General features: G+C 37.1%; 2 protein-coding genes across 2 annotated transcripts; one reads left to right on the top strand and one right to left on the bottom strand.

The window, feature by feature from the left end:
* Positions 1 to 361: 361 nt before the first annotated feature.
* crip3 (cysteine-rich protein 3) lies at positions 362 to 13,103 on the top strand. The gene is made up of 7 exons (XM_058749126.1): positions 362 to 623; positions 3,844 to 3,938; positions 7,522 to 7,579; positions 9,350 to 9,490; positions 10,866 to 10,940; positions 11,470 to 11,564; positions 12,586 to 13,103. The coding sequence occupies exons 1-7, from the start codon at positions 581 to 583 to the stop codon at positions 12,718 to 12,720; spliced, it is 642 nt and encodes a 213-aa protein (XP_058605109.1). The 5' UTR covers positions 362 to 580; the 3' UTR covers positions 12,721 to 13,103.
* On the bottom strand, positions 12,999 to 23,564 carry LOC131523090 (solute carrier family 22 member 7-like). The gene is made up of 10 exons (XM_058749124.1): positions 22,339 to 23,564; positions 18,063 to 18,166; positions 17,798 to 17,952; positions 17,537 to 17,705; positions 17,306 to 17,429; positions 17,096 to 17,202; positions 16,442 to 16,656; positions 13,845 to 13,953; positions 13,474 to 13,680; positions 12,999 to 13,281 (listed from the first exon to the last, which is right to left on the bottom strand). The coding sequence occupies exons 1-10, from the start codon at positions 22,717 to 22,719 to the stop codon at positions 13,203 to 13,205; spliced, it is 1,650 nt and encodes a 549-aa protein (XP_058605107.1). The 5' UTR covers positions 22,720 to 23,564; the 3' UTR covers positions 12,999 to 13,202.
* Between the last annotated feature and the right edge of the window lie 521 nt (positions 23,565 to 24,085).

Consider the following 24,085-nt stretch of genomic DNA (forward strand, 5'->3'; position numbering starts at 1 on the left):
AGCTGTCAATCCCTAACATTCTGCCTAACATCTCCTTTTAATTTTAGGAATGCTTCGTTTTAATGTCTCCAGATTCATGCGACAAAAGACAAAAAGAGTATTTTGTGACAAGCTTGGGAAGATGGGAAAGTTTTACTGGGTAGCTATTTGTGTTTTTCTTTTGATTGACATATAAGAAACATTCCTCATTGGTCAAGCCAAAGGCGTGGCGTAACTGTGCCACGCAGCTCGATGCGCTTTAACCAATCCCACTATGGCGAAGACTATGAATATTAACAAGGTCAAGCTTACGTTGCTTGGTAACATTGGGGCGTCCAGTCACGTTTACTAATTAATATTTACAAGCCAAGCCTTCAGTATAGTAGGATTTGCTACCTTTCAGTCAATCAGAGTTTATGGGTGTAACGTCACGCAACGTATTTAATATTCATGAGACAAGCAAGGAGGCTGTTTAAAGTTAAATAAACGCCGCGGCGCGACTTGTGTTGCACACAGTGTGCAGCGGCGCTGAGGGACAGGCGACGAAACGAAAAGAGACGAACAGAACCGAACCTGCGCGACAACAAGACTCTTCTAGAGAATGACGTCCATCTGTCCAAGATGCGATAAGACTGTATTTTTCGGTGAGAGTTTTTCCACTAGAATTATCATTCAGCAGAAGTACAAGCCAAGTTTATTTCATTGTTATTGTATTAATGGACTGGACTAGTTGACTCAAATTGCAGGGCATTTATAATACGTGCCAAAAGGTCAGGGGAATTTATTATTTAAAAAAAAAAAAAAGAAAAGAAAAAGGAATACACTTCTAAAAATCTTGACATAACTACAGTTACATAACAAGGCTTTGAAAAGCGTATTTGTTTGTTATAGAGTCATTAGGTTATAAGCAGTGTAATTTGAACACTTTGTTTTCTTTTTGGGGTCTTAAATCCAGTTTAATAGTTCAACAACACATCGGATTAATACTTAATGATTTGTGTTGTTAGTGGTGTGTGTGTGTGTGTGTGTGTGTTTGTTTATGCGTTATAACAACAGTCCACCATGGATGTTCTTCTTCACTTTCGGTTGTCAGAGATCAATATGAATATTAATTTCTATACTAATATTTTCTGCTGTACACATCAGTACTCCTTCCAATAGCCTAGTGAATTTGAATTTTCTTTTTTTTTTTTTTGCAAATATGGTTTTGCTGTCCTTGATAAACATGAAGAGTATGTGCCTTTGTAAAAGAGTAAAATGAATCTAGTGAGTTTAAATGGGTCAGAGGAAAGGATTTAGGGTAAAATAATAGGCCTATGTTAATTTCAGAATTACTATTATTATTATCCTGCATACAGCATAGAGATCTCCAGGAGCCCAAACTGTCATTTTCAAAAAGAAGACGAGGGTTAATTTTGCAGCCTGTGCAAAACTGTTATTGAAAGGTCAAGCACAAGTGACCCTGACGCTCCCACAGCCACACTGGAGGATGTTCTCTAGTCTGTCCCGTTATTGTCGGCTCCTGTTTAGTATTCTGTCCTGACATCCAGTATCTGCGGGGCTAGTAAATGCTATAGCCCGTGAAAAGAGAATTGGGTGACGGTGTTACGTAAGAATTTGGCAAGGGACTCTTGAACAAAGTGAGCGGATCTGTTGTGCTACTGTTGCAGGTTAGCGGATGGAGTAACTCTCTTTCTGGCTGCGTTGAAGAGGAGCTTGATGATTTGATATCCCCACTGAGCCTAGACTTCTGAATATGTCTGAGTCAATGTGCTCTCTGTTTGACCTGACAAGTTTTGTGTGATGGAATGTGTGTGTGAGAGAGACAGACCCTAGGAATGTCAGCTAGTTAGTGTGTAGGGCATTGGGGAGGTGAGTTTAGTCCCCCATATGCACAGTGCACAATGTCAACCTGGAAAATGTTTTTATATAATATCATAGCTCTTTCGCTAGGTGTATTATAACTGCAGAAAATATGCTTATTGATTGACTGTGGAATGTTGACAAGTGAGTTTTTCTATTGCTTGTAGCCTATTTCTCACTCCTGTGCTCCAAAGTCCATGACTGTTTACTGTCTTTGCTCATAGAAAACTATTGATTTTTTTTTTTAAATTCATGAGCTGTTTATGAGTGAGAGAACACATGCAAGCAGTTTCTTGTGCAATGGAAGTTGTAAAACATTTTTAAATATACTGGAGCTGCCTGAAAATCAGCACACAATACCATACAAATATTTGGTGTGGGTAAGAGATTGCATTTATTTGATAAAGAATACAGTAAAAACAGTAATATTATAAAATATTATTTCAATTTGAAATCACAGTTTTCTACTTTCATACATTTTAAAATACCATTTATTTTTGTGATGTCAAAGCTGAGTTTTTAAGTCATTGCTCCAGTCTTTTATTTTCACCTGATCCTTTTTTGGTTTGCTGCTTGAGAATCATTTCTTGTTATTATCAGTGTTGGAAACAGTTGTGATTAATAGTTTTGTAAAAACCATAATACTTTTTTCAGGATTCATTGATGAACAGAAAGTTCAAAAGAACAACAGCAACAAAAAAAATCTTGCTAACCCCAAATGTTTAAATGACAGTGCTTCTACTTTTAGTTTCTTTTGAATATCAGTAAAAAAGGTTGTTCATTTGATTGTGCACAAAAACTGCTTGTGAAGATCAGAAAGGTCAGAGATAAGATGCACTTTTCAACATCTGCTTGATAGGAGCAGAACTGACTCAGCAGGGTTTGGATTGAAACGGGATCTCTATTTCAAGCATTTCTTCAGATGGTCCAGTTTGTTCTTCCTCTCTTTTGATGCTGCATTGTTCAGCTGAAAACACAGATGCAGACTCCACCCTAAAAAATTAGTATTTTGTGTGGATAGTCTTCTTAGAGCTCTTGTAAATATTGTTTATAGATATCTATTCAGATATGAATGCACAAACACGCACAAAATTGCAGTTGCTGTGTTAAAGCTGCATCTCAGCATTTGCTGTGCTGGACACAACTGTAATGATCTATGAATTTACAGTAACAGTAACTATACAGTCATATAAATAATGATTCTAAGTACATTACTGTTCAAACATTTGGAGCATGTAAGATTTATTAAATGTTTTTGAAAGAAGTCTCTTATGCTATTTATATCCAAAATAACTTCTATTTTAATATATTTTAAAATGTAAGTTAGTCTTGTGATAGTAAAGCTAAGTTTTCAGCAGTTATTACTCCAGTCTTCAGTGTCACATGATCCTTCAGAAATCATTCTAATATAATCTGATTTGCTGCTTAAGAAACACTTCTCATCAATGTTGAAAACCGTTGTAATGCTCAATATTTTCATGGTGTGATACATAATTTTTTACAGTTTCTTTGATTAATGAAACTTCAAAAGAACAGCATTTATTTGAAATCATAAAAACATTTATAATATTACAAAAGGACTGTCAGTTTGGATCAATTTAATGCATTCTTACCGACTAAAAGTATTCAATTATTTACAAAAAAAGTAGACTCTTAGCTTTTAAATGGCAGTGTATACTGTTATGTTTTCTTTCACTTCAGAAACATAGAACAATAAGACCCACGTGATGCTGTTTATACAAAGTTAGGTTTTTGACTAACATACAGTCTGGTCCACTTAGCAGCTTTTACTGGCCAAAAACCACCCACGAAAGGAAGAGGCTGTTTGACTGACATGCAGAGCAGCCAAACAGAAGTTTATCACTACATGACAATTGTAATCTTATTAACTGTGTGTAATTTAGATATACATTACAGCAATTAAAGCTAAAGCAGTCAACCTCAGCATTATATATCACACACGCTGATCTGATAACACATTACACTCTTTCCCTGTTCTAGCTGAGAAAGTGAGTTCTCTGGGGAAAAACTGGCACCGTTTCTGTCTGAAATGTGAACGATGCAGTAAGATTCTGTCTCCTGGAGGCCATGCAGAGGTAAGCAGAACTAAAGCTGATATTGCAGACTGAGGTAACATTAAAGAAATCTCTCTCTGATCATTGTGTGTGTTTTTTTCTTTCTTTCTTTCTACCTGTTTATTTCCTCGTGAATTTCAGTGTTTAGTTCATTAAATATTTGAGTTTCTTTAAAAATCTGTTAGTTAATTGACCAGTTTGACTCCAGTGATGATGACTTTGATCAGACAGCGCAGACAGGATCCCAGATGATTCTGTATGTCCTACTTCTTGGTCTGAATTCAGCAGCAGAGTTTGTGAAGGCTGCACATCCACAGTGTCATAGTTTAGCAGGCGATCACACAAGCTCAATCCATTGAACTGACACTGATTGTAGGTCATCCCTGTCAACTTCTATTTGGGTGCCCCTCATTGTCCTTTTTTCTTTCTTCCTTGTTTCCTTTCTCTTTTATATTGAACTGACATGTGTGAGGGTCCTGCCTGATACATTAGGATATATTTTCTTGTTCAGTCATTAGAGTTGTCTAGTCTCCCTGTTTGGGTTAAACGATCATTCATCCATTCCTTTGTAAGTCTATATTTCACCCGCAGACTTGTCACTCTTCAGAAGTAGAAGTTTATGGAGGAATTGAAAGTCCTACAATGACTGTAAACACAGATAATCAGTATTTATAGTAACCTCATTGGATCTGTCTGGAATGTTCTCTGACTGTCAGGGAGAGATTACAATTACAAATATATATATTATTTATCTATTTAATATTGGATAGAACATTTAAGCATGTTTGTTTTCTTGAAACTGTTACATAAAGCCATTCCCATACTCCTTTTGAACCCTGAACGTCAAAATAGCAAAGAACGAAAGGACAAGAAATAAATATCCTCGGTACTTCTTACAAAAGTGGTTGATGTTGATTTTTTTCAGTCAGTTTTACAGTATAAAACAGAAAAGAGATTGACAAGAACTACAGGGTGAAGACTGACTGGCTGTGGTAACAGGAAGTGGAACAGATTCTTTTAGTCTTGGGCTTTACTGCTACTTGCCTCTTAGAGGAAATGTAAATCATAATATTCTTAACCGCAATGAAATTCCTAAAGAAATAGCAGTAATCTGTCATTTTCAAACACGTTTAGTCCGGTACAGCTAGTCTAGCTTGGTGTTACTGTGGGTCTTTACCAGAACTATTACAAGGACAATGGAGGGACAAAGATAAGTGTTCATTCAAACCAGAAAACAATTGTCTGCCTTTCTGCCTCTCTTCCTTCTCCCTCCTTCTTTCTCTCTCTCAACACGCTTGTGCTTGCATGCACACAAACAGAATAGTCACACACAACTTTAGTTTAATTATAAGGTGAGTTCTGTCTTAAAATGAAGGAGGGTTTTGTCTTTTCTAGTGCTTTCTCATTTGTTTTTGATAAAAATGGATGGACAAACAGCTCTTCATTATCTCGCTGAAGGATATATTTAGTCTTGTTACTCTTTTATTATTGTCAATATGTTCCCTTTATTGTGTGTGTGTGTGTGTGCTCTATTCTCTTATTGTGTTCAAAACAACAGGAGGTTGTGTTGTTTCTGTTCACTAGCTGCAGGTGTCGACTGCCTTTTCGTCCTAATTCTGTTCTTTGGGAAACAGCTCTCAGTGGGAATGTAAACTGTATTTTTAACTCATGTCACAACAGAGACGCTGAGATAGATGTTGCTGTTAATATATAAATTACACATTAAAAATCTTTGATGATGGTAAATTTTAAAATAAATGCATAAAGTATTTTTCTAATATGTATCACTCAATTTAGCATGTTAGTTTGGCTTTATTTTTTTAAGAGCACTGTTGTGTGCACACATGCACTAAAACGCATGCACACTTAAACAGAGGTGTGTTTGTGTGTATGTGTATGTGTGTGTATGTGTGTGTGTGTGTGTGTGTGTGTAAGGAGGCTTGAATTTCAGTCCAATTTGAGCCTGACTGGGTCTTTTTATGCAGTCTGGGAGGAGCAGGAAGGAACAGAAGGATAAACAATGACCTCTAATGAATCCAGCACGACACAAGCCTCTCTCGCTTTCATTTTTGTCTCTCACACATGTTTGTTTTAGTGGTTTACGGGGACTCTTCATAGGCGTAATGGTTTTTATACTGTACAAACTGTATGTGCTATTGTCCTACACCAACCCTACACCTAAACCTACCCCTTACAGGAGACTGTCTGCATTTTTAGATTAAAAAAAAAACACCATTTAGTATGTTTTTTAAGCCTTTTGTTTTACGGGGACACAGGAAGTGTTCTCATAAACCATGTTTACGTTGTAGTACCCATGTCATTATACACATTTGTGTCCTTGTAAACCATATATACCAGTACACACACACACACACACATCTAATCATTTTACCTTGCCTGAAAATGCAGGTTTTAGTAGAAGAGTGCCTGGAACAAATTTTAATATTTAAAGGAGACATATTATGCCCCTTTTTACAATATGCAATATAAGTCTCAGGTGTCCCCAGAATGTGTCAGTGAAGTTTCAGCTCAAAATACCCCACAGATCATTTATTAAATCATTTTGAAAATGCCTATTTTGAGTGGAAGCAGAAACACGCTGTATTAGAGCATGTCTCTTTAAATGCAAATGAGCTGCTGTTCCCCGCCCCTTTTTCCAGAATAGAGCTGCACCATTACAGCTGGTACCTGCTAAAAAACATCTGTTTTGGTTCTGATTATCATGTTTATCGCGCTGAAATCTTGCGTTTTAAACCACATTAGTTTAAACTTCTGATATACGGTTTTCTGAGCGCACACATCCAAAGCACACGCACAGAAAGTGGCTGTCACAATATATGAGTACTAAACTAAGTTCTCATTCACACACAAGTTTACGTTAAAAACACACGAGTTACAAAAACAGTCGGTTATGTCTGTGAAGGTAAACAGCTGGGAAATAAATTGTGTGTTTATTTTAGATCTGTGTGGCAGCAGCAATATACAGTAAATAAATCAATAAATCCACTGCTCTGTTGTCTCCTCTGAGGCTGGGACTCTAAATAGTGTTCTGTGCTCGTCTGTGCAGACAAAGACAGAACAGTTAGCATGCTTTGCTCAAACTTTCGTCATGGCATTAGAACTGGTACACTGCTGTCGCTTGTGAAATCAAAATGATGGTGCCTTGGGTGGAAACTTACAGATTAAGGGGCAGTAATATTATAATGAGATCCCTTTGCAACGTCACTAGGGGAGCGAAATCAGACACACTCGTTTTTTCAGACTTACCAAAGGCTTACCAAAACAGAGTTACTGGGATATGTCACCTTTAATAATAATTTTTTTTTAATAGAAAAACCCCCCAAAAAAACAAACATTATAATCGATAAGTCCGAATATTTTATATGATTTATCAAATTTGATTTCATGTTTTTTCAGGTTGTAGCAGCACTTAAACCGAATTGGGAAAAATATTTTCTGTATTTCATTAGTTTAGTGTGTTTTATTGACATAAAAAGCTTTTGTTTTGTGTATGCAGCAAAACTACACAGAAATGAGAAATTCTGCTAAGTAAATAAAAACTAAATTAAAATGGACTAAAAGAGATTCTCTCTGTCACACACAGCATGATGGATTGCCTTACTGTCATAAACCCTGCTATGGAACACTCTTTGGACCAAAAGGTATGTACATTAAGTTGTTGCTGATAGGTTTTTATTGTGTATTTGAGTCTTTTTGGATCTTTAGTGCTAGTTACTCTTCATGCGGCATGTATTCATGTACAGGAAATAAAGGTTTGAATCAGGGCTCATTTAGCGACATCTGACTCGCAGTGACTTTTAGAATAAGCTTCCAAGCAAAGACAGTACACTTACCACTAGAAACCTTATCCTGTGTGTGTGTGTGTGTGTGTGTGTGTGTGTGTGTGTGTGTGTGAGTGAGAGAGAAGGAAAGAAAGACAGAAAAGGGTTTTGTAAGAAATTTTAGTTTATTCCCTGCGGTCTGGAAAAAAATTGTATTTTATGTAAAAAATACAGAAAATATAAAAAAAGTTTAAAAAGAGCTCTATTCTGTTCTGAAACTTCTTACAGGGACATTTAATTCAGTACCTTTATTTGAAACTAATTAGACAATTTCCTTGTGAGAGCAAATTATATAATCAGCTAGTGAAGTGGAGATTTGTGTCTGTTAAAGGGGTCATCGGATGCAAAATTCATTTTACAAGTTGTTTGAACATAAATGTGTGTTGGAAGTGTGTGTACACATCCATCCTATAATGATAAAAATCCACCCAGTGTTTTTTTTTTTTTTTTTAATTCCCTTTCTCAAATCAGGCTGTTTTGAGATTTCTGTCAGAATGACGTAGTTCTGTACAGACCGCTCCCACGATTGACAAGGCCATCTTACCTTAGACCCGCCCTGAGTGAGCTGAGACCTGTCCGCCATTGTGTTGACTCCGGTGCAGGGCAAGACAAGATGTCTCGGATTAAGTGATTGAGGTGTTTTGTTGTTGGATGTAATAATGAATATAGCAGTCATCATTAACTCCCGAAATCTGAGACGCTGAAGACGCAGAGGATTAACATTACTTTAGCTTTTAAGGGAATGCGCCGATCCCGATCTTTTCGCGAATCATTCGTGATCCAGCTTCAACTACAGAAGAAGTGAGTATAAGGGTTTTTTTATGAATCTTTGCAAATCGCCTTTCCTAATAATGTGCTAGTTAGCCAGTTTCACAGCTGAAGTTTACAGTCTGCTCATCACCCCACGGAAGAGAGGGGCGGGGTCAGCAGAGCTCATTAGCATTTAAAGCAACATGGACTAGAATGGCTTGCTGAAAACAGAGCTGATTTTGACAGGGTAAAAAAGGAGTTTTTTACACTACCATTGAGAAATTTTAACCAAAGTACTGTATGATATAGACTTTTCATTAAGACCCTAAAGAATCGTATCAACTTGTGGAAAATGGGCATCCGATGACCCCTTTAAAAGGGATACATCTAAACTACACAGACATGGAGAGATGATTACACTTATAGGCAGTCCTATTTTCACTTATAAACCTTATTAATAGTGGCTACCCGATGCATAAAAATATGATTATCTACCCATACATCCACTATTAAAAAAAAAAAAAAAAAAAAAGTTGCCCTGTCTTCCTAAAGTGGGAAAATGTAGTGATTGGTAAGATGCTAGGTTTCAGTGTATAGCTTATGTTAATGCACACTCAGACATAAGAATATGCTTGTTTCAGGTAGTAATATACCATCCAAGTGAGTGCACAATTCTGAAGAGATGCATTTTATCAGGATCTGAAGAGGATATTTTTGGCTTTTGTCTAATGCTGTCTGCATTAGGAGAGTCTGGACACTTTGATATGAGCTTTATCAACCATTAACACGTGCTCACTCAGTAATAGAATGGTACTCACTGTTCTGTCCTCTCATTGGTAGGTGTAAATATTGGAGGGGCAGGGTCTTACATATATGACACACCTCCACGGACACCAGTCAACAAATCATGTAACAGCCCTTCAGATGCTTCGCCCACCACACCTTGGACCAGCTCACAGATCTGCTCTAATCAACCTAAAGGTACTGTAAGACATAGACTACTATTTGAAAATTTGGGGTCAGTAAGAAAAAAATTATTGTATTCAGCAAGGACACATTAAATTGGTCAAAAGACAATAAATTCATTTGATAAGTTATAAAAGATTTCAAACAATTATCAAAACAATATTTAAAAAATTATGAAATAAAGCTTAAAATAAGAACAATAGTCATCTAGTTAGAATCAAAATGACATGATATATCATACTGAGATATAGTCACAATTACCTTTTTTTTATTCTTATAATATACAGTCAAAAATTACATCTAAGCATTTAGACACTTTTTGGTTGTCAGACGTTGGTGGGTATGTCCTTAGTTAATGTGGTGAACTACATCTATGGGACACCTGTTGAACTGGAAGGGAACTGACTTCATACATCTACTAAAATCACCTTGACATCAGTTGGTTAAAAGTAATTGAAAAAGGCCAAGAAAAGGGACGTCATTCGTGAGAAAAGTTCTAGCATCTTTTGACTGCAGATGGCTCTTGGTTTGATATTTTGTCTTGTAATGAAATGACATTCATTCATAGTTAAGTGTGACTTAAGTGTCCATAAGCTATTTTTAGCCACTGTATAAATATACACACTATTCCGAGCTGCATTGTTCCACACATTCCATTTTACATTAACACTTCCTCAGCACTTTTAACACACATACACATATTACCACACTGAGTGGGAGACAGAAATACTTAAACGTGTGTGTTGTAATGGAGGGGTGGGAGGATGGTTTTCTAAAGTGACCCCCTTGGGATTTTACGTTGTGGAATTTTAATGGCCTTCGTTGATTGGCTCCTTTCCTAAAATATTTCCCCTTAATAGGTGTTTTCCGACAGGCAGGACATTGCAGGAATGTTAGGGGAGGGTTTTAAGGACCGTTGTAGGAATGTCTCAGAATGTAATGCGTTTCCTAAACACGTGAGCCAAGCACCATGATAAAATGAGCACAGGAGAAGACATTAGCATCTAAAACTGGTAACAGTCTGTCATCTTTGATGTGAGACAGAAGTGTTGATTTAAAGTCTGTAGGTTTGTGAACGGAAGTGCCGCAAATCCTTATCAAAGCACATCAGTCAGCACAGCTTTAATCACACCAGCCTGAATCTGGCCTTCAAAAGCATCAAACCAGAAGTTATTTAAATGTTTTAGTGACAGATCTTTGGTAATAACTTTTATCAGATATAATAGACATAGAATATTAGGAGACAAGTCAGATTGTCTTCATTATTGTCAAGTTATTATTGTCCCCTATTGCTAAAATAGTTGTTATAGTTCATCAACTTTTAACATGCACGCAGATATTAATTAAAAAAAAAAAATGTATATACAGATGTTTTTGCTTTTGTTTGTAGTTTCCACTGCGCCTACACGTATGTTTGCTGGAGAGACTTATCTATGTCCCGGCTGTGGAAAGGCAGTTTATTTCGGTGAGTCCAGTAAATCAAAACTATGACTTTTCAGACATTTGAGAACTTTCAGGAATGTCTGTGGTTGGTTGGTGTGTGTGTGTGTGTGTGTGTGTGAGTGTGTATGGTTTTGTGCTGCTGTATATGATCAGCATTCGGTCTGACCACTCTGAGATTTTGAGTCCATTTAAAGGGGAACAGCAAGAATTCCAGTCAGTCAGTCGGTCAAGACAAATGTTTTTAAAATAGCTTAAGGTGAAAGTCAAAGATGAGTATTGTTTACGGTGGTTACTCATCATTTAGACTTGAGTGTAACATTTAAAGACTTTGTTGTTATTTTCTAGCCATACACAGTCAAGATATAATTATATATAGAATTGTATAATTAAATTATGTATCTATATTTTATATATTCCATATTTATATCAAGTTATTTTAAAATAAATACTTTTTAATTTTCTGAATATACATTTTATATTATTTTTAAAATATATAAAAACAGCATTGTGTTGTATTAATGTGATGTAATGTCATGGTCCTAATCCTGCAGCTGAGAAGGTGATGTCACTGGGCCGCAACTGGCACAGGCCTTGTCTTCGCTGTATGAGGTGCAAGAAAACACTGACCCCTGGTGGCCATGCAGAGGTACTCACACATGTGCTTTACAACCTACTAAAATAAGCAGTTACTGCGACTTCACTTCAACTTCCCTACTCTGATAATGTTTTCTAATGCATTTTTGAATTTTGCCAATTTTTTTTTTTAAATATTATTTATTACTTTTTGGTTTTTAAATATTAAAGCTGCAGTCCGTAACGTTTTTGGGTTAAAAATAATTCAAAATCAATATTTGAGCAAGTACATAACCAGGAAGTGTTGAAAACTATCACCTTACTTTAGCCCGATTCACAATGGTTATCTTATAATAATGTTTTCTAATTTGAGTGGTACGGGTAGGTTTCCGCTGGAAATTCGAGCATGGCACTGCGTCATTACGTCACGTCTGTAAACATAAAGAAGTTGTCCCGGCTATAGGCTATCGCATGTGAGGATCCTGCAGGTGATGGAAAGTTTATAGCCTTTTCTCACAGCAGCTGGAATAATTAAATGTATCATTTTGATGGCGGGTTGTAATCCAGAAAGGATTATGTGTTTATGAAACCTGTGAATGAAATTAAATTATATTCCAGTTTTAAATGTGCTTCTGATTACAGATAGCCTGGGATTACACAAGATTTCTATTTTAAAGACAACCAGTTCGAAGGGAGCATAGTTTGCTTTTTGGGTTAAAATAATTTCTTAACATGAAATTCGAATGGTATTAGATAATTAGATATTAGACTGTACAGAAATTGAAATCTACACGCTAATACACACTATACTCATAGTCATGCAATGCTGATGTTGTTACACCGGATCACAACCCCGCGCACGGAAGATAATTCCGCACAGAGCTGCAATTCCAGGTTTTCAAACAGAGATGGCGACAAAGAGGCAAAACTTACGGACTACAGCTTTAAATTACATAATTAAAACAGTAGCTAAATCTGAAATGTAAATCCTGTATAATGTAAATGATATATTTGTAGAATATCTACCATGATGATTGCGTTATCATTGCTTCAGACTCCCTAATAATGTGCAGTATTTTCTCTATTTTCCGCAGCATGAGGGCAGCCCGTACTGCCATGTGCCCTGCTATGGGTACCTTTTTGGACCAAAAGGTGTGAACATTGGAAAGGTGGGCTGTTACATTTATGAGAAAGAAAATGCAGAGAATGAAATGCCAAGTGAACATTAGGTCACAAAGGAAAAGCTCTTTTTTATTTGTTACAGAAATATTTTTTACATATTAATAAAATTGTAAGGAGTAAAGATTTATTTTCACATAGTCAGATATATGCAAATGTCATTGCATATCAAAACTATGATGCATGTATTCTGCATGTATTCTGATCATCAGAAATGGCCTCTGGCATCATACAAAAAAATGTGTCACTTAAATATGCGCACATAGGCTCTTTCTCTCTCATTTTTCTGTTTTTCTCTTTACAAACACAAACTCACAATTTCCATTGATTCATTCACACCTTCATTTATTCTTAGAAAATATCTGTAATTATTACATGGCACTGGAGAAAGTTGTAAATCCTTGTAGAACTAATAAAACATATTTTAGAAGAACTTTGGAATTGTTCTTTCAAGTTTTTTGTGCCCATTTACTCTCATGGGATCTGATCGTGACACTAAACTATTTTAATTAAATTTAATGTACGCACAATCTCAGTGGTCCTCAGTGGGTTCATTTGTTGTCATTTTCTCCTCGTCCTCCCGCTTGTCATGATCTTTAATGAGATTTTTCCTATTCAATATGATAAAAAAATAAAAAAAGACTTGCTTAATGAACACACAATGTCAACTTGCCAGATTGCTGTTTTGGTCCCAATATTAACCTACATCCTTGGCTCAGTGGAATTGTTCAAGTGTTCATCGGTGTGTCTCTATACAAGTCTTCTATAGTTGCCTTAACAAAATACTATAGGTTATGACTTACCTAGTACCCTCGACATCCTCTATAGTCTCAGGCAGACACTGGTCTCGTGTCTCAGGTAACTGCCAGGCCACCACAGAAGCAATGAGTGCCACAGAACACAGGATCGTCTGAGAGAAGTGGCCCCAAAAACTGTCCAAAAGCAGAACTAGAGGAGCCACAGACACACCCAGACGGCCCAGGAACGAGTTATAGCCCATCCCATTTTGTCTGAAGGATTCAGTCAAATAAACAATTTAGTTAAATACTGTGTGTGCACTGATATGAAAAAGTGTATGAGGGATGCAACTGTAAAATATAAGTGCACTCCTTTATTTTACATTTATATCAAATAATAAATATGTCATATTATGTTAACTGTTTTTGACTGTTACCTGAGGACGGTTGGGTAAAGCTCCGAGGTGTATAATAAAATTGTACAAAAAGCAGCAATTGCGAAACCTTTACCTAGTACTGCCACCACAGTACGACCAACCCACTGATCTAAAATGTGAAAGAGAGGATAAAAAAACAAAAAAAAACAATGAAATGGGGTGAAGTCAGCTAAAATGGGCTATCAGGTAAAATGAGCCAAATAAGGTTGTAGCATCATATCTCTTTAATTTTTTTTTTACAGAAAATCACAACAACTGATCTTGCTTCAACACTTGTTGATGTGTAACAATAATTTTTATCTGTCTGAGTTTTTTAAGGCGGGCAGGGCAGAGTGTTACATGAAGCTTGTCAGAGAAATTGTAAGGTAAGGAGCCTGACATAGTAAATTTCATTCATCACTAATAAGGGTACTAAAGCAATTATAAATAAGCTTACCAACAAAGCAAAGGTTTACCTCATTTCAACCTCATTTCAGGGAGGGAAGTTACTACTAGCATCACTAATTCAATTTAAATACTCCCCAACACTGATTAAAACACTATTACACCCGGAGAGCTTGTCTAATAGCCATATTTCTTTATGTAAATGAAATGTTTTGTACAGTTAAATAGGCGCATATGTTTCTCCACAGCACCTCAACAGATTGTTGGCATGCGCATGGGCGCCATGTGCGTTCTCGCATGAAGATTTAAACAACAGTGACTCACACAGTTACCAAATTGTCTAGGTCACCGATGTTTAAACATAGGCTGTTTGTATACTGAACTCATCAATTCAAGCTGCAGTCTCAACAGGGCCTAGGCTACTACGATCACGGATAGTCCCAGAATTTGGCATAACATCACGATATTATATCTAATTTGCGGGGCTGCTATCAATATGCGGGAGACAGGCCTGCTGAAAAAAACAATAGAACCCTGCCCAAAACACAATAGAAAATGTAATAGATTTAATGGTTATAATGGGAATTGTATTGGTTTTAATGGAAACTATAATGGTGTTTACTGGTAGCCTATACGATGGATTCTATTGGTGTGATGTTAAATCCTATTGGAAAAATGCCCAAAACACACTACAAAAAGGAATTTTGTAATGGTTTTACTGGAAAAAGCTAATGGTTTATAATGGCATTTTAATGGAAACCATTTGAATTTCTGTGATGTTTTCTATTGGGCTTCTATTGTTTTTTTTGTTTTTTAGCAGGGGTGGGATGCCTGCAGTCTCAACATCTTACTGTTAACGTCATTCTGTTATATAGAAGCAGAGCTGGGTAGTAACTTATTACATGTAATCTGGACTACGTAATCAGATTCCAAAAATTAAGTACTTGTAATTAGAGTAAGTTACATTTTAAAATACTCGTAATCAGACTACAGTTACTTTTTTATTGATTACAATTACATATTATTCACATGTAGCAATAAATTATTTATCATTTATTGATTCTCTCTAATTCTTCTTTTTTATCTTTTAGATTTTCCCTTCTAAAATAGTCTACCGCTTACACTCAGAAAGTCCAGTTTTGTGGACATTCACACACAGACTAGTCATTAGTCAGGTGGCAACACAGCATTTGACCAATGGATTTACAAAACTCATTTCAGGTTTAAGAAGTGTTTCAACATTGCATCAACTACTGATGAACACATTCATTTTTATTTAAATTATCACTCAGTAGGTTATTTATGTATTTGTAGCCTATTATTGAAAGGTCTTTCAAACTCATTAAAATGCACAAATTCTCGTTATTTCTTATTTGCAGACATTCTCAAACTTTTTGTCATCTGAACCTAACGTTCACCTAATATATTTAACTTTAAAGGGGTGGTCAATCAGCAATTCTGTAAAAGACAATATCTTCCTTGGCTTTGAACTTTGAGCGTCGTAACTTTGCAGATGTTGTTTTTGCTACAGCAACATTGCACACTAACTAAAGTTTAAAAATTGAAATCATAATCAGTGACCCCTTTAAGTACCCCTGAGATTTAAAAATAAATATTTAATAATTAAGTATCACATTTGCATGTTCACGGTTCTCTGACATTGGTTAATGGTCATATGGTGTGCAGGTAAACAAAATATTTCTTCTTTTTTAGTAAGTGAATTATTTTGATTGTTATTTTAAAATGATTTATTTTAATTTGACATTTTTATGATTTAATTAAATGTTTGCCTTTCATTAAACTCACAAAACCATGCAGTTCCTTTACGAACCCCAGTTTGTGTAACCTTGATGTAATATAATGTTTAATGCACTTCATATTGTTAATTACAATGAAAGGAATATATTTTCTCAATCTTTGTATTTTTACATCATTATGGTACAAGATTATCCTGTTTAAATCAATGTGATAAACAAGTTAGGTCAAAAGTAATCTAAAAGTAATCTGATTATATTACCTAAAATGTGTAATGTAATGGATTACGTTACTGATTACAATTTTTGTCATGCAATTTGGAATCAGTAATGGATTACAGTTTGTACATAATCTACCAGCTCTGTATATAAGTAATCATGCTGCTTTTCCAAGATATTCAGTAGCACCATTACTCTTGTACATGTAATCATAATCATATGTTGGTTTTGCAGTCTCACCTTTGGGTATGAATATGTTAATCATGAGGCTGATTCCAGCCAGAAGCTGAGCTCCTGCTTCAGTTTTACGTCTGCCAATCTTCTCCAGCAGGAAGTATACCATCAGTTTAGTTGGAACCTCAATGGCTCCATACACAAACTGAGTGAGGTACATATTTAGTCCAAATCCTGTGATGTTGAGGCTTATACCATAGGTTATAGTGGCAACACAAAACCTGTAAGAAGTGAAAAGCCATTAATAGATTATTTATAGTCTGTCCTTGTTGTAGTGCAGTCTATAGTGAAGCCAACAGCCTGCATTATTTCAACTTATTTTTTTGCAATGAAATCTTAACCAATCAGAGAATCAAAATAAGCAAATGTGCTGTACTCATATATTCACATATTTTACAATTAATTAAAAATGTAAAGCTGTTCAGCACAGTTTTGTTTCTTTGAATTTTTGTCTGATTTTCAAATACTTTTTTGCTTTAATTCTAAGTTTGTAATGTTGTGATTCACCTCCTAGCTAGTAGTTTGTTTGATGGCTTCTAACTCTTTAACAAAATACTTTTTAAAAATCCCTATAGGAAAAATAAATGGGAAAAGTTTTTCTGGGACCAAGGCCACTAAAAAAGTGGGCAGGCACTATTGAACTGTGGTTCATTTACACACCATATGGTTCCTGTGAGCAGAGCCAATCTCCTCATCTTAGGGGTTCTTACAAGGTCCAGGTACGAATAATTTTTCTTTCCCTCATCTTTAACTATTATAGAGAGAGCCTATAGAAGAAAGACAGAGAGTTAGCCTACAGACAGACAATTGTCTAAAAAAAAGGGACCATATGCCAATCTAGCATTATAGGCCTATGTGATTTTCTCTCACCTCAGGCTTGATTCTTGAGATAACTTCCTCCTTGCGGTTCATGACAGCACATCTATGAAGATAATAATGAGCTTTTTCTGGCCTCCCATTGGCTATCAGCCACCGAGCTGACTCTGGAACCCACCTACATCAGAAACATTTGCTCTATAGGACATTCTAACCCAACTAATTGACTAATTATGGTAATGTTGTACCATAATGTTGTGCTTTTAATTGGACAGTATCCCTTACCACCAGAGGACTGTGGATAGCAGTAAAGGTGACGTGACAGCCACTGTCAGCCATCTCCAGTCTCTGATACAGAACGCAAAAAGAGACAATGAGGTGCTCCCAACAGCCCATGCCATGCTGTCAATTATACATACAAGCCTCCTGTGCTGAATGTCCACCCACTCCACATCTGAAGAAAGACACGCATATATGGTAAGGCCCTTTGACTTGTTTTATATTCACATTCAATCGTAATCTGAGGACCTGAGATAGGGGTCTTACTGAGCACAGTTGTGACCGTAACAATGCCGGTGATTGTGAATCCACTAAAGAATCTCAACACTGCAAACATGATGAAGGAGGAAGAAAAGATGCTGGCCAATGTAAAAGCCATTCCTGATATATAGGAGACCAGTAGCATTGGTTTACGGCCAAATCTACATGCCAAACAGAAGATTTATTCATACAGAACATTTTATGCTTGTATAAAATGCAAATCGTTCATAATATTTATCATAACACACAGTTCTCTTTTTTGAAACATCACCTGTCACTCATGCCTCCAAAAAAAGCTGCTCCAAACATCACTCCAACAAAGAAGATGGTGGTCACAGCTTTATTCATACCTTTGTTATCACATACCAGATCCCACTTTAAAATAAAGAAAGATGGAAAATAATTTTTCTTAAGGAATGGTAATGAACTTTCAAACTCAGATGTGGATGAAATATAGGCTATCACTAGTTTTATCTTGACATTTTTTTATCTGAAGTGACCCTACGGTGTTTGAACCTGCAACCTTTCATGTTGCATCACCCCACTAAAACAAGTTCCCACTAACAGAGGTTTTATTTTTTTTTGGATGTGAAAGGGAGGACAAATAACATTACACTATAAAACCTAATAGTGAAATAGAGATGTATTTATTTATTTTGCACTTCTGCTTTAATATCCGTATTATTCATTGGTGTCTTTGACGGTTGTGTGTTACTATATTTTCCTTTAAAGATTAATTTCAGTCTCCCTGCACTCTCGGTCACACTCGGTCTCTCTCGCGCACTGTCGCTAAATCCTTTAATGCAAGCTGTTAAACATTTAATTAATTTTAAACAGTGACGTGACTTACAAGTTCTGTGGAGTTTGGAAATTTCTATTCACAGTGATCATCAGAATATATCTTCTCCTGTCTCTGAAATGTCTGGATTTTGAAATCATCCCACATACTCTCATATTAATAAGCATTTAAGTCAACTAGATTACAGCACATTGAAAATATATATAACCGGAAATAACTGGGCAGTATTATTTCAAACGGAAGTGCATCACAAGGCTCAGTGCAAGTAGTCCAGTAGGTTTGTTCGACTTGAAGAAGCGCTGCGCAGAATGATCAGTGTATGACATCACAGTACCGCGAGAGTCATTAGAGAGCAGACGGATCCTTTCGAATAGCTCTCGCGGCATTTTGATGTCATACACTGATCATTCTGCGCACCGCCGCTTCAAATCGAACACACCTCTTAGGCCCCAATCACTCCGAATGCGTTTTTTGTAGTGAGAGGCGCCTTTTTTAAATTGTTTTCTGTTGACAGTGAGCGTTCTGCGTGCTGTTTATGCGCCCCGGGCGCCTCGCGTTTTCGCCGCCTGCTGCGCCTCACATTTTTGCAGGAACGCTCTGAGCACCTGAAGTTGAAAAAAAAAGCAACTCTGAGCGGAAAAGCGCCCCACGTTGTCGCGTTTTTTTCCATTGTCCAATCGAATGAAAAGAGAGGCGGGCCTTCTGTTGTGGTGACGAAAGTTTACCCGTTGCTTAGAAAGTCCGGAGACTGCAATGATGCAGGAGAAACTTTTGATGTCTGTCACGGGTTACCGGAGCTGTTTTAAAGGTTTTGCTAATATGTCAGTTTACTTAACAGCAAAACCCAAACATTTTAGAGCGCTTGTGCTATAATCCTTTGATTAGACTGACAGGACAGCTGATTCGGTGGTTGCCTAGCAACATGAAAAACGCAGCGCACTGCTCTTTTATTAAAAGTCACCAAAAAAGGCAGTACGGTGCGCCTCGAACTAAGAACTAAAACACGCGTTCGGTGTGATCGGGGCCTTAGGCTTGTTTGAGATGCGCCTCGCCTCGCCTGAAATGTAGGTGGCTGCAGTGAGGTAGGAGTGAAATAAGCACAGTCAAGACCAGATCAGAAGATGGTCCAGATCTATCTAGGATATGTGACATTCCAGAATTCGTATTGGCACCCAATATAATTTCAAAATCCGAAAATTTCAAGAGATAGGTTGACAAAACCGAGAAAAAGTAGGGTCAGGAGTACAAGGGGCATAATTTCTGCTAAAAAAGGGGCATTCTGCCCATTCTGACCCTTCCCGTCACTATTAAAAAAAAAACACAAATACATTCCCATTAACTATGACAGATCAAACCAAGAACAAACCTTGATCTGCCAGCACCCCTTAATATGGTCTGTGGCATCAACAAAAACCTGCACATTACTGAAGCACCAACATTGGCCCCATAGTCACATATTGACTAGGTAGTATCTCTATTTTTTTTTTTTAATTTAATAAAAATAAATAAAAAAAGGAGAGAGAGAGAGAAGGAATGCAACTAAAACATAAATAAAATAACATCATAATCAGTAAGTGATACTGTATGCACAATGAAAGCTTCTAGTAACTATGAATTAAGAAATGAACATTAAAGTGAACAGTGAAAAACACAGTCACCTAACCATTCTCCGATTAGACAGCAAATGTCCAGCTGAAGCTCACTGGGAGTTGGTGGATGAATGGGATCTGAGAAAAACTCTTGCTTCTTCTGGGGAGTATAGCATTTTAGGTTCACCTTGATTGAGAATGACCTTCAGTGTTGCAGGATAAAGAAGAAAATTCTGGACGCCAGCTTCTCTCATTTCCTTCCTAGCTGGCGCTTCCTAACTTCTTCTTTTTGCAGTGACCGGAGAAAAATCTGGAAAGAACGACAGCGTTGCTCCGTCGGATGTTTTCACCAGGGCATGAAGTCTGGCGGCCCGCAGAATGAGCTCCCTGTCTGTGTACCGCAACAGTTTAAAGATGAAAATCCGTGGTTTAGCGCAATCAGAGGAGAGCCTTGTGTACACGCGATGCGCTTGCTCCACTTCAATCTTTTTGCCCGCCAGAGATTTGAGCCACGTCCGTAGCAATCTTTTCAAAAAGCCCATAGGGTCATCCTTTTCGGAACCTTCAGGCAATCCGACCAGATGCAGATTGTTGCGCCTATTGCGATCCTGTAAGTCCACAACCTGTTGCTCGAAGGCGGCTACTCGCCTATCATGATCTGCGACAACTTTCTTTTGTTCTCTCATCTCCCTTGTAAGAAGATCCAATTTAGAGCATAGCGACTGAACAACTGACATGTGAGAAGCGAACTCGTTCCGCATCACCATCAACTCAGTTCTTAGAATGTCCTCAAAGTGTGTAACAGTGTTCGCCATCTTGTCCACCATATCACTCGCGGTCGGTAGCTTGTAATTCTTCTTAATCAGAGAAGCCGACGGAGACAACTCCTGCTGTTTCCGATTGTATGCCATCAGGGAAAGTATTATTAATGAATAAAACTTAAAATAAAAGGGGAAAAAACTGCAAAAAGGGGCCAAATGTACAGAGCTCTACTCAAGTGCGACTAGGTTCATGAGCATGTCATGTGACTCCAATTTATCATCCATTTCTACTTTAATACAAACATGTATTTTACATTTTTATAGAAATATGACAATAATCACATATCTCACACAGAGATCGCACTGACATAGTGTTTGGAAATATTCATGCATAATCTAAATACATAATCACATCAAATCAGATAAAACATTTTAGAAGAGAATGCAGCATCACAGTTGTCTGAACCAATGAGCATTAAGCTGTGTCGTCAGTCAGTCGTTTCCTATCATGCTTTTGATCGTCGCGAGAGTTTTTTGGCACACGTCAGCATGACATCAGAGCAAAGCGGACGTAACTCGGACACTTTTCTAACCGGCATGCATCTCGCGGTGATCACCGGTGATCGGTTCTGTGCAGATTTTGCTCATCTCAAACAAGCCTCTTGTTTCATCAGTTAGTCACGTTAGCACTCGGCTAACGTATTCATCATTATTGTTTTAAGTTTTTACAGTTTCACAGCTTAACATTATCGTGATCACCAGTGATCGGTTCTGCGCAGATTTTGCTCATCTCAAACAAGCCTCTTGTTTCATCAGTTAGTCACGTTAGCACTCGGATAACGTATTCATCATTATTGTTTTAAGTTTTTACAGTTTCACAGCTTAACATTAGCTGTGGGCACGATTCGCTTGCATAAGTGTTAAACAAAATGTTTTTATGTCATTATTTTAAGAAGGATTGGAGCACTATATTATTGTTTTATGTAAAGCTGCATGTTTTGTCAATGGTAGCTCTTGCTAACTTGCTCAAGTACTCCTCTTTGTATTAGTCACAACAGACTAGGCCAGACCAATCAGAGCAGAGTAGGCTTATGTAAGGGAGGAGTTTACAGACCTTAAGTTCAGAACTGCTTTGAATGAATCGTTTCGAAATCATTGACAAATGACTCTAATATTAAATGTATATTTTGAGAAAATTACAATGTTTTCTGACCTTAGATGCATTTAAACCTGTTGTGGAGGACTCAAGCACAATATTAGGACACTTTAAAATACCATATGTCCTGCTCTTTAAGGCAATCGTCAAATGATTTGAGTTAACTCGCTGGATTTTTTCCACACAAAGGCCCATCCTAGCAAGAAATTGTCAACAAAACACTGTCTTCATTGAAATCTCACCTGTGTGGCAAGAGTGCTGATGAACGTGCTGTTGTCATACTCCCATCCATTCTGGCACTGGACTACTGGAAGTTCTGTACTGCTGGAGGAGTTTGTCAACAGATGAAATTGAGGATAAGAAAACATGTGACAAGAAGCAGGAGTTCCATCATCTCGAGTTGGTATACTGACAGTCAGTTTCTCCTCCCGACTCAGATTCCCAAAGATTCCCTCTGCATCCAGAGAACTGATATCACAGTGGTGAGACGGGATGGCAGCGATAAAGTTGCTTAATAGAAGGTGACACGGTATAGTGAATCGTCCTACAAAACTGATGCAAAGCATCATCTTCTGGAACCTGCCAAAGCCATTGATCTCCATAATTAGATCTTCGAACTTCATGCTTTTTGTTGATTCACTGACTTTCCTCAGTGTCTTCCACAAAATCCCTGGTTTATGTGGTGAGTTTTTTTTATGGGATAACAAAGGTTAAGGTAACTGGAAGTCAGATGCATTTTGTACTTTGGTCATTAAACAAAAACTGCTGTGGTTGTATGTTTGTGTTTAATGTGTGTGTGTGTGTGCGTGTGCAGTGGCGCCTGCAGGTGTATGGCTGTACCATAGACTGTGGGCTGTACGCATTTCAGCAGTTAGTAGCTATATGTGTCCCGTATCTCTGTCGACTGAACCAGCCATGCCATTAATTATGAATTTATCTGTCTTTTGCACAACAAAGTCAATTTAAGTCATAAATATGACGCCAAATAAAAACAGAAAATCGTGCTATACACACCTTTATCATGAGATCGGGTTAGCCTATTAATTAGGCTATTTTACAAATTGGAATACAACGAATTCATGACATTGTTTTACATTCAAGCTAGGCTACCCGTAAAATTTATAGTGAAAAGTTCTTTAAAAGCATCTGGAATGCAATAAAGTAATTTTTAAAGATGTTTTTAAAGTGTTTGCTGCATGGATTAAAAAAATAATAGGTTAAATAATTCACATATCAGACAAAATTGCGTTGCAGTAAATCTATTAAATTTTAAGGTATTCAGAACAGAGTAACAAAAATCAGAAAATATAAGCAGCTATACAATTACAGGAGAAAGTTTTACATATAGCCTATGCCATTATAATTTGTGTTTTATTTTTAAATTATATAGAATTATAAAAAGAAACCGGAAATTGTAATCGGGCCTGTTTAAGGCTTTTCCTTATTTTAATATTTTAGACATCCATCAATTATGGTGATGAAAAAAAATGACTCGCCATCTCCTCACTGGACGTGCCTTTAGAGAGAAATGTGTGGAGCGAATTTTGTGCCAATATTCATCAAACAAATCCAGCATTTTGCAAATAAACACAATCTGCTTTGCAAAGAAAAACTCAACTTTCAAACAAATGCAAAGTGATTTGCAAATACAAAACTCTATTTGAGAGAAATGAAGCGTAAGCGTATGTTCTACCAGAAAGACTCAAATGCCACGTGACCTATTTTCAATTACCTACTTAACCAATTAAATCCTGACCTAAATATAAAGACTGTCCTCTCACTCTCATTTCGCTGTCTGTAAGTTTCGTAGCCGAAGTTCCCCTCCATCCTCCCCACCACCACCAGGTTTGGTCCCTATCCTTTCGTCTGGGGGTAGGCTCCACCCCTGCCTGCATCTCCTGGCAGGACCTGCCAGAAAGACCTAGACGAAGGACGGGGCCTTCGCCAAAGATTCGTGATAAAACCCTAATCGAGGATCTCGATTCAATT

Source organism: Onychostoma macrolepis, chromosome 17, assembly GCF_012432095.1.
Source record: "Onychostoma macrolepis isolate SWU-2019 chromosome 17, ASM1243209v1, whole genome shotgun sequence".
NCBI lineage: Eukaryota > Metazoa > Chordata > Actinopteri > Cypriniformes > Cyprinidae > Onychostoma > Onychostoma macrolepis.

Coding starts and splice junctions, on each gene's coding strand:
- crip3 (XM_058749126.1), top strand. CDS start 581: ATGACGTCCATCTGTCCAAGATGCGATAAGACTGTATTTTTCG. Junction 7,580..9,349: donor AACACTCTTTGGACCAAAAG/GTATGTACATTA, acceptor TCTCATTGGTAG/GTGTAAATATTGGAGGGGCA. Junction 9,491..10,865: donor CTGCTCTAATCAACCTAAAG/GTACTGTAAGAC, acceptor TTTTGTTTGTAG/TTTCCACTGCGCCTACACGT.
- LOC131523090 (XM_058749124.1), bottom strand. CDS start 22,719: ATGAAGTTCGAAGATCTAATTATGGAGATCAATGGCTTTGGCAGGTTC. Junction 17,953..18,062: donor TTTGGAGGCATGAGTGACAG/GTGATGTTTCAA, acceptor TTTGGCATGTAG/ATTTGGCCGTAAACCAATGC. Junction 17,203..17,305: donor TCTCAAGAATCAAGCCTGAG/GTGAGAGAAAAT, acceptor TTTCTTCTATAG/GCTCTCTCTATAATAGTTAA.